Here is an 11,117-nt window from a genome sequence, read left to right as displayed (position 1 = left end):
AATTAGTCTAGCCAAAGATAATTCGAATTATTCTTAAGAAAAATGTGCTTAAAAAGACTAAGAATGGCAATTAATTTTCATTTTTCTCATTCAAATATTAATTTATAAACCCTAACAACTAAACTCAGCCTAACGTGAAAATTCTAATGGCTTCATTTTCTCTCTCATGAAAATCAAGAGATAGAATTATTAGAGAACAGTTAGTAGTTTGTTTTCGACCTTTAACAAAATCTATAATATAGTGTCATATCAAAACAATGAAACTATGAACAATAATTATAGTTCAGAAGACTATATGCCTTAGCATAGTATGAATTTCAAAGAATTAGTGATTTTAAATCAAATTATTTCTTTTTTGATGAATTATATCTGAGCAGGTTATTAGAATAAAATGAAATTCTTTTTTTGATGAATCTCAAACGGGATGTTAAGACAGATTAAGAAAAATCTCAATAAGAACAAGCTACTTTAGGCTATTTTATAAATACCTCTTACCAAGAAAAGTTTTTTAAAAAAAAGCCATAGTTTGAGTTCACTAAACTCTAAGTTCCAATTTTAATGCTATTTCTCTATCGTATTCAAATTATCCGGTGTTTTTCATACAGCCACCATCTCTTCGAAATGTGTCAGGCTAATTAAAAAACGTCTGCAGTATTCTTCAATCAGGTTGATAAATATTAGACTTATTGCAATGAACCTACATATTTTTACGTTAATTATTCTAATATCCTGATTTTTTTGCAGTTAGAGAAAAGACCAGAATAGTAAAGGTTTATAAGTTACCGCATTAAAGGTTTATTGCAATAAATTAAGCTGATTATATAATTTTTGAGTATTTTAATTAGTTTAAAGACATAAAAGCTTATACATAATGATTCTAAAATATCAGGCCTTATGTGCCTAAAAATATTTGCTTATGTAATGAATCGAAAAATATTTACTTTAAGACCAGAATAGCGAAGGCTTTGTAATACCTGCATCAAAAGAGCCTAAAAATATTTACATTAAGACCAGAATAGTGAAGACCTTGTAATACCCTCATTAAAAGAGCCTAAAAATATTTTCGGCAAATCCAGAATAATGAAGGTTTATTGCATATAACTTATATTGAAGGTTTATTGCTATAACTTAAACTTAGGCAGTTTTTGTAATTCTTCGAGCATTTTAATTATCCTAAAGACCTGTAGGTTAATTATAGTAATCCTAAAAATATCAAGAAATTTAGAAGAAAATGAAGATTATTCCAATCAGCCTAGTACACTGCACAACATCGGCGACATTTGCAAAGTGCCAGATTTTTAAAATAATTTACGACTAATCAAACGCATTTTAGTACAAATGTATTAAAACGCATCATATTAACATGTCGTATAATTTAATGTATTTTAATAAACTAAAAGTTCAAAATAGTAGAAATAAATGAAAAAATTTTCATTCATTTTATACCCTTGAATTATAAACTTTTTTGAAAAGGTCTTGAGTGCTTCTTTCTATATCTAAGACAAAATTACGAAAAATAATTTATTTAATAACGAGATTTTCTTTTTCATTTTTTGAATTTCTTTTTGAGCAAAAAAAAAAAGTTTAGAACTTCGAGAAGAGTTTTGGAAAAATTCTTGTGTTGTAACTTTTTGTACGTTCAAGAATTAATAAATATCCTCTTACGGGGGAGGGGGGGAGAAGGATCATGAATAATTCACTAGTTACAATTTTAAATTGATTTCTGTCTTGTTCTTCAAGACAAGTTTCAAAAAGCATAAAGCTCGTTTAAAATTTAAATTTCATTGAAAGTCAAGAAAAGATGATAAAGATAAGGATCTTATATGTAGAGTTTTTGTGATGCTTTAAATAAATTCATCTAATATTCATTAGACTTAAGTGAAAAGCTTTGTATGAATAAATTAGGATTTTTGATATTGCGAAAATTACAAAGTTATGAATATATTTTGAATTTTTACTTTTGGATAGCAAGGAGTAACCTAATTGCCTTATTAATAAAACATTTTTTTTTCTGGAACGAGCTAAAAAGGACTACACGGGAAGCAAATATTTTGAGAATATGTAATTACATTTAGTTTAAATTTTAAGGTTTGAGGATAAGGATAAAAGCATTAAGAATAAAAGCAGATTTGAACGTATTACAATTTATACAAATTTAATGTATCTTAATTATAGAGAAGAAGATTTCAAGAATATCTTCTGCGTGGCTAGTCTTGTTACATTCCGAAATTGTAACAATTGCATACAATAGTTAAAAAATAGCAGACTTCAGAATAATTTATTGTTTACTGTTATACTCATCGAAATGCTTCTAATACTTGAAATTTGTTAACAGAACATGTTAAATATTTACTATGTGTTAACATACTATTTATGATACACATTACATTTTTATAAGAATATTTCTTCAACTTGCTATTATTTAACACTAGCTGAATGCCATTTCATTGAAGGGGTGAAAAAAAGTAATTATATTAGTAATAAACAACATATTTACGGGATTATTTCTGATGAAACCTATTTAAAAAAAAAACTATTTCAGTCCATTACAACTTATAATTCGAACAGCATATAATTAGAATACAATAACAATAAAAACAAAATATTTTTTGAAGTTTTATTCTTTGTTAATAAAATATTCAGGTTGCCTACTATTTTTTACCTGAGTATATTTGATTTTTAATATTTGATAATAGAATGTTTTTGTTTCTAATATTTTTGATTCAATTTTTTTACACTAGCTTTTTGGGAAAGTAATGCTTCCGTTACTTTCCATTTGTTAATAGAATATTTTTGTTTTCGTTATTCATAAATTTTCTGAAAAATACATATTAAGAGTGGTCACTACAAAACACCACGTAAGAAATCAAATATCCCATTTTTTAGAATGTTTTCTATGGTTATAGATAGAACCATTAAGTAATAAAAGATTGAATTCATTAGAATTTTTTTTAATCGGTTAGAACATTCTTGTAAAGATCAACTTCTAAAAATCGAGATAAAGTCTAAAATGGGGGGGGGGTCAGCCGTAGAGGATGCAAAAATATATTTTGTCGAAAATATTTATTCAAATTTTACTCTCTAACCCCAAAGCATGAACAGAATAAATTTCCCGCTCTTCGTTTTTCATCTAGAGTTGGAAATCAACGAAAAAAAATTTTGAAAAGCATTTCTGTTGCCATTTTCGTAAAAGTAAAAGTAGAAAGAAAAAACGGTGAAACAATATAACAGAAGTAAAAGGGCCATTCGCACACCTGAGGGAATGAACGAGGGTTGGGAGGGAAGGAAGGGAATGGCACAAAAATCATGCCTAGGAAATCTCTGAAGATTTTGCTGGTAAATCGTTCACATTTGTTATTATAATAAAACTGACACTTTTTTTTTATTTTTCGAAAAATAAAGAGCCAAGGACATTCTAGACAATGGAACTTTTTCCTTTAAAATAAAATTTATTCTTTTTATACTTTTAAAGTTTGAAAGAATGAAGATTTCTAACCCCTTCCTCTTTTTTTTTATTATGCATCAAAATTAGGAGGGGTATGTAGGTTTGTTGATATTATTCATATGACCCGGAAAGGTTTGTTTTTTTTTGCTTTTATACAAATTTTAAATCTTGCTTGTGTTTAAGAAACATTATGCTTAGCTTTTTTGAAAGTAATAGTGCTCTTTAAAATGCATATATTATGGCTATTTCGAATTTCAAAAGGAATTTTTTTTCTTTTTAGAAAAATATTTTCTTGCACATTTTTGAGCATTAATTTTTGTGCAAAGGTAGTTATTATTAAAAACCTCATATAACATTTTTCTTGATAAAAATATCCATTCGAAACCTTAGAGCTAGCTAGAGATATTTTTTACATTGTTATAAACAGAAAATTAAGAACATTTTAATACAATAACTAGTTACAGTGCTTATACATCAAGAATATTATATTACCAAGAAAATTATGCTACGTTAGAAAAATGTTCTTTATATATTTATTTTATATTATATTTCATAACCGTCGTTGAACAGCCGACCCAATTTTTTGGATTTGCGACTACTAATGTTCAAATCTACAACCTTGTAATTTTGAACATAATACAGAAGACAAGGGAACTCCTGGATCAAGTATTGGGGGAAATTTGCTTTTGTGGAGGACTTTTTGAAGGAATTAACCCAAATTTGCGTTGCATGGAGAGGAAAACCACTAAAACCACCCATGGTTAGCCCGATGACAAGGAGACTAACCCATGATCCGTCTACCACTGAGTATATTTTACTTCAGCACTGTGATCGGTGCAAGACGGATAATTCGTATCGACCAGCCATCGCTGGGATTCGAACCCGGTTCACCTCATTGGAAGGCGAACGCTCAATTCCCTGAGCTATCACGGCTCTATTTACATATTTATTTTATTTTATAACCGTCGTTGAACAGCCGACCCAATTTTGGGTTTACGACTACTAATGTTCAACTCCGTAGCCTGGTAATTTTGAACCCAATCCAGAAGACAAGGAAACTCCTGGATCAGTACCCCCAGAGGTATGATTTGTTACATAATAATACATAATAAATAATGTCAGACTAGTTTATACTGCAATGTCTCAGAATTTTAATTTCATAAAATTAATTTACATTGTATTAAGGGATCATCAATTTTATTCATTTGCACATTGCATATCAGGAATATCACTTTTATGAAAATTATTTTATCCAATTTCTTAGTAAAGTTGCTTTTTAAATATAAGAGGATTTTCAATGTCATACTTACAATTTATTATTGTAAAATTTAAAACATTCTTTATTGGTATAAGAAGATTTAATTAAAAATTATAGGATTTATTCTTGGACAAATTTATTGTAATATACAATATATAAATTCAAATTTATTAAGAGCATACTTTTTATGTATCATATTATTCTGTTATAGCCTTTTACGTGTTTTGTTCTGCATTTTAAATAATACAAGAATTAATTTAAAAAATAAAACATTTAATATCAAGTGAAACATTTAAAACATTATTCATTTACATTTCTTATTTTTTAATTTCATTCATAAAAACAATATTACATCTCTTTCCTTCTTCACCAGACGAACCTTACAGGATTATACAAAATATTTGAAATGAAAGAAAGAAATCACTTTCATGATAAAATTTTACCAACACATTATTGGAATAAGGGAGATTAAATACCATTAATTTGAATTCATTTAAGTCTTTAGGTATCCCTTTTAAACTTATTTTAAGTTTGACAAATATTTTGATTATTGTAGTTCTAAGATTATTCTATATACTAATGAAAGATGGTAGGTGTATTTGGTTTTGTAGTTTTATGTTTGGATTGAAATTTGTTTTAAGAAAAATAAATTGTATTTCTAAGCGAAGACTATTAAAAATGTAAGTATATTGAGCAATTAGTAAGACGCACTTACATACTTACTATCATAGTAGAAAAGTAAAATATCAAAAGATAAATGTAAAGTATCTGTCGACGCTCAGGTAAATATGAACTCGCTCAATAAACAGAAAATAAGCGGACTGTATTTTTATGCACAATATTTATTTAGTTTTTGGAAGAGAGCTTTTTTGTAGCTCGTTACAGCTCTCCTCCCACACACACTCTCTCTCTCTCAGTGTTACAGGTTATACTAGGTGGCGCTACAAATCCGTGCGGATACATACCGCCGGGCGTTGCATTGTTTTAACAATCAACAATATTACTACAACTATCAACAATATTACTACTATTACACAAATATTACTATACTAACAATTACTATTACACAATAAATTTCACATTTTACATGATTATGAAAAGTAATATAAAGTTTTTTAAAAAAATATTCATTCAATTGGCAATAAACAAATCTTGGAAATGGGCCTTTTAAAGATCCCTTTGTTCGTTTTAATACTACAAACACGAACTCTGCCATCCTTTCCCGGAAAGACCTCCACAATTCTACCAATTGGAAAATTACATATAGCTAAATTATCTTCCTTTATCAAAACCATATCTCCAAATTTAATGTTTTGCTTATCAATGTACCACTTCGACCTTTGTTGCAAAGTTGACAAATAATCTTTGTGCCACTTTTTCCATATTAATTGCACGAATTTAGTGGTTTTGTGCCATAAACTCAACCTATTATCAGATACATTGGTTACATCTGGTTCAACAATTGATGTGAACGGTCTTCCGATCAGGAAATGGCCTGGAGTGAGAACGCTCAAATCATTGGCATCTGAAGATAACGGGGTAAGCGGTCTTGAGTTTAAAACGGACTCAATTTGAGTAGTCACAGTCAAAAAATCTTCATAAGTTAATTTCTTATCACCCACTACTCTCTTCAGATGATATTTGAAGGATCTCACTCCAGCTTCCCAGAGCCCTCCAAAATTCGGACTCCTAGGTGGCAAAAATTTCCATTTGATATTTTCATGACTCATATAATTACATAAACTCTTATCAGGATTTTTAACTAAGCTAAATAATCGCTGTAACTCATTATTACTCCCAACGAAATTAGTCGCATTATCTGAGTACAGAATACTGCTTTTTCCTCTACGCGAAAAAAATCTCTTTAACGTAGCTATAAATGCTTGAGAGCTCAACTCTGTCACAAGCTCCAAATGAATCGCTTTTGTGACGAAACATACAAAAATCGCGACATAAATTTTTTGAAAAGTATCTTTCCGTTGGTTCTTGTATTTAATTGCAAATGGACCGCAAAAGTCCACTTCTGAAATGGCAAATGGAAAGTTTTGACTCACACGACTTTTGGGTAGATCACCCATAAGTTGATCACAAGTTATTGGTTTAGCTTTAAAGCACGACAAACACTCACGAACTACTTTTCTACAAATAGATCTGCCATTGATTGGCCAAAATCTTTGTCTTATAATAAACAATAATGTTTGAGGTCCAACATGTAAATTCTTAATATGATTACTAATAATTATCAACTTTGTTAATTTATGTTTTTCTGGTAACAATAATGGGAATTTTTTATCAAAGCACAATTCACTATTGGACAAACGTCCACCTACTCTTAAGAGGCATTCTTTATCAATGAAGGGACATAAATTTCTTACCTTACTCTGCTTTGAAACTTCACCTGTAATTTCTAAATCTCTGATTTCCTTGCTGAACTCCCGTTTCTGCACTAAACTTACCAATTTTAGTTCAGCTCTTTTAAGTTCATCTGGAGACAAAGACCCAGTTGATGTGTCATAAGTGCTCCGACAATTATCGATGAACCTATATACAAAACTTAATACACGAATGAGTTTACTATAATTATTACTAGTTTCCAGAAAATTATCAAGAAAATTACCATTATCACTAATAAAACAATTAAAGTCACTAGATAGTTTAAATTCATTAGAAAATTCATCTTCAATAACTCTGGATGGAATGTCTCTATTTGGATATTCACTGTTACACAAGAAATTTGGTCCTTCAAACCACAATCTACATTGTGAAAGTTTATCAGGATCGAGACCTCTGGAGATAATGTCTGCAGGGTTCTCTGTTGATGGTACATATCTCCAACTGTCAATGTTAGTTAAGTCTTGAATCTGGGATACACGATTGGCAACGAAAGTCTTAAGTAGAAATGACTCCTTACGTATCCAAGAAAGCACAATCATGCTATCACTCCATAAGTAGATGTAGGATATAGGCAAATCGAGAGCTTTTATCACTTTTTTCACTAATTTGGCTAGAAGCAGTGAGGCACAAAGTTCTAGTCTTGGGATGGTTACTCTTTTCAAAGGTGATACCCGACTTTTGCTAGCAATCAATTTGATAGTCGCTGCTTGACCATTTTTAACACACTTACAGTAAACAACAGCACCGTAAGCAACCTCTGACGCGTCGGCGAATCCATGAATTTCAATCATGTCAGCTCCCTCTGCAAGTATACATCTATCAAATTCCATGTTGTTAACACTCTCTAAAGCTTCGACAAACTTCTTCCACTCTTGGATTTGTTTCTCAGGCAGTTCTTCATGCCAGTCCAGTTTTAAAGACCATAGCTGTTGCAAAAATATCTTTGCTTTTGACACTACTGGTCCAAGCAATCCAAGGGGGTCGAAAAGGCGTGCAATTGTGGATAAGACACAGCACTTCGTGACTTTCGAATCTTTTCTTTGTGATGCACTACAGGTAACTTTAAAATAAAGACTATCTTTCATCGGACTCCAGGAAACTCCTAGCACTTGAGTTCCATCACAGTTAGTAAAATTATATATTTCTTCACCATCAGAAACTAACGCTGCGCAGTTGCTATGCCATTTGTGGAGTTGCATGCCAGCATTTCCTAAAATACCAATTAACTGATTTTTAAGTTCTTTTGCAGTTGCTAAATTATCAGAGCCGGTCAACACATCATCGATGTAGAAATCATTTTCAATGACTGGAGCAGCAAGAGGATAATTTTCTCCTTCATCAATAGCTATTTGCTTTAATGTACGAGTTGCTAGAAATGGTGCACACACCGTACCGTAAGTGACGGTATTCAACTCGTAGGTTTTGACAGGTCCTTTCTCTTTTTCTTTCCAAAGAATACGCTGCAATTTTCTTTGACTTTGGTGAATTAAGATCATTCGGTACATTTTCTTTATGTCTGCTGTGAAGGCATAGACATATTTACGGAACCTTGTCATGATGGAAAATAAATCACTCTGAACTATGCCTCCATTTAATTGCAAAGAATTTAAGGAATTACCAGCTGAGGTAGGATAACTCGCATTAAAAACAACTCTTAGGATAGTTGATTGCTTATCAGGGCGGTAAACTCCTAAATGGGGAATGTAGTAAGTGGCCTCTTCCTCCTCATCATCCGAAATTTCTGACATGTGTCCCATCTCTAAATATTCATGAAGGAAATCTTTATATAAAGATAAATAATTTGGCTCCTTAATTAAACGTTTCCACATCAGATTTAATTTCTTTAACGCAAACTCTTTAGATTTTCCCAAATTTTTAGGATCCTCTTTTAAAGGCATCTTTACTATGTACCGTCCCTCAGAATTTCTAGCACAGTTGTTTTTAAAATGTTCTTCACAAATAATTTTTTCTTTACTCTCAATTATTTCAGTTTCGATATTTTCTATCTCCCAAAAACTTCTAACAGTTTGTTCTAAATCAAGAGTTTCTTTAACTAACCCACAATGAATTTTATTATCCTCCATATTTGATATGCTTCCACTAACTAAATAACCAAACACAGAATTTTGTAAGATTAAATTCGAGTTAGGAGGGTAAATTTGCCCAGGTTTTATTAGCTCAAAAAAGGATTCCGCACCAATTAATAAATCAACTCTCTGCGGAATGTGAAAATACTCATCAGCTAAGTTAATGTTTTCTAACCCTTCTATACACTTGTTTACTTTCTTTGAGGGTGTGAGATCCGTAATTCTAGGAACAACTAATAAATTTAGATCTGCGTTAAAAGTTCGGGATTTATTTATTAAAGTAGCATTAACTTGAGACTTAACAGAAATAGCTGAATCATTCAACCCTGACACTACTACGTTTATTTTATTCTTTCTCAATTGTAGGCGATCTGCACATTCTTTACTTATGAAATTAGACATAGATCCCGAATCTAATAAAACACGAACTTCACTTTCATTTCCAAAAGAATCACATAAATAACAAATTGCAGTACTCAAAAGAACTGTTTTGTTTTTATTCCAGACATAACTACTCGTGGCTGAAAAGATATTGGCGCCTGTGTTTTGCTCGTCGCATGCTGCGGGTGTAAATTCAGAAGCAAGCGGGGAGAGGGGGGGATTTCCTCTATCAATTTGTTTCTTATTTGATTCTGAATTCATAATGTTCTCCTCTTTTATTTTCGATTTCGCTGAATAATTATGTTCTCGATTAAAATGTAATGAAATATGATGCCTTTTACCACATTTTGCACAAGAATATTTTGATTTGCAAGACATCACTTTATGTTTACCAAGACAATTAAAACAAAATTCATTATCTTTAACAAATTGTATTTTCTCATACACAGATAATTTCTTATAAGTAGAACACATATAAAGGGGGTGATTTTCATCACATAAAATGCACTTTGAACTCTTAACATCAGACAAAAAGGTTTTAGAAGTATTTCTTTCATTATGACTTTTATTATAAGAGCTCTTAGTTAACGATTTTCCGCGAGATGTCATAAATAAATCTATTTCCTTTCCTAGTTTAATTGGTTCAAACCAGGTGTCCGATTGTTTTACACTTATATAAGTAGCGGTTTCCCTGTCCAATGTTTGGAAGAGTTTATCAGAAATTATTAGCTGATTTAATGTTTTGAAATCTGTCACATTTCTTAATTTTAAATAGTACAGTCGAACTCGTTTATAACGAGCTCGGATTTAACGAGAACTCGGATTTAACGAGGGAAATGAGAATTTTTGGTTGGATCAATGTTAAGTCTATGGAACAGAAGTCGCTTTTAACGAGCAAGACCCGGTTTTAGCGAGCAATATTTTTCTGTCTTGCAGTCTTCTTTCTCATCTTTCTAGTCTTTCTGTCTTATCTTTTTTTCAAAATGATAAAGAAATGCTAGGGAAGGGGGTTAGTTGTCATTAAATTAAGAAAAGTATTTAATTAAATTAATTAATATAATTAAAGTAAGTAAGTATTAATTAAATTTTAAGTAAACTCAATCATTTGACCTCCCAAGCCCCCCCCCCTCTTCTGGTTGCACGCCTGTCTTAAGGACCCGTTTATTACGAGCACTCGGATTTAACGAGTACATGTTACTGTCCCTTTGTGCTCGTTATAAACGAGTTCGACTGTACTCCCAACTAGTTGTTAAACGTGACGCAAACTGGACGTGAGTTTCGTTTAACTGGCGCGTGGTTGTTTTGAAATTGTCCAGACAAGATTGAGCCGTTGGCTGAAATTCTCTAAGTACTATTTCTTTCACTTTTTCATAATTATTAAGATCATCATCACTTATATATGTGATAATATTAGACGATCTTTCTCCAAGCAGATTAAGAAGAATCTCTGATTTATATTTATCTGGCACACACTTAACTATAAATGCTCGTTCTAACGATGTAAAGAAGAATCCCCAATTTTCGGGTTTACTCGGCACTTTAATGGTCAATG

General features: G+C 31.1%; 1 protein-coding gene across 1 annotated transcript; it reads right to left on the bottom strand.

The window, feature by feature from the left end:
- Positions 1-5,830: 5,830 nt before the first annotated feature.
- LOC147803365 (uncharacterized) lies at positions 5,831-9,826 on the bottom strand. Its single transcript, XM_087151264.1, has one exon. It carries the CDS (start codon positions 9,824-9,826, stop codon positions 5,831-5,833), a length of 3,996 nt encoding a protein of 1,331 aa, XP_087007390.1.
- Positions 9,827-11,117: the final 1,291 nt, after the last annotated feature.

Source organism: Parasteatoda tepidariorum, chromosome 9, assembly GCF_982258835.1.
Source record: "Parasteatoda tepidariorum strain Cologne lab strain chromosome 9, Ptep-v5.0, whole genome shotgun sequence".
Taxonomy (NCBI): Eukaryota; Metazoa; Arthropoda; class Arachnida; order Araneae; family Theridiidae; genus Parasteatoda; species Parasteatoda tepidariorum.
The sequence above is the reverse complement of the archived record's forward strand: the minus strand, read 5'-3'. Positions and strand labels throughout refer to the sequence as shown.

Coding starts and splice junctions, on each gene's coding strand:
- LOC147803365 (XM_087151264.1), bottom strand. CDS start 9,826: ATGAATTCAGAATCAAATAAGAAACAAATTGATAGAGGAAATCCCCCC.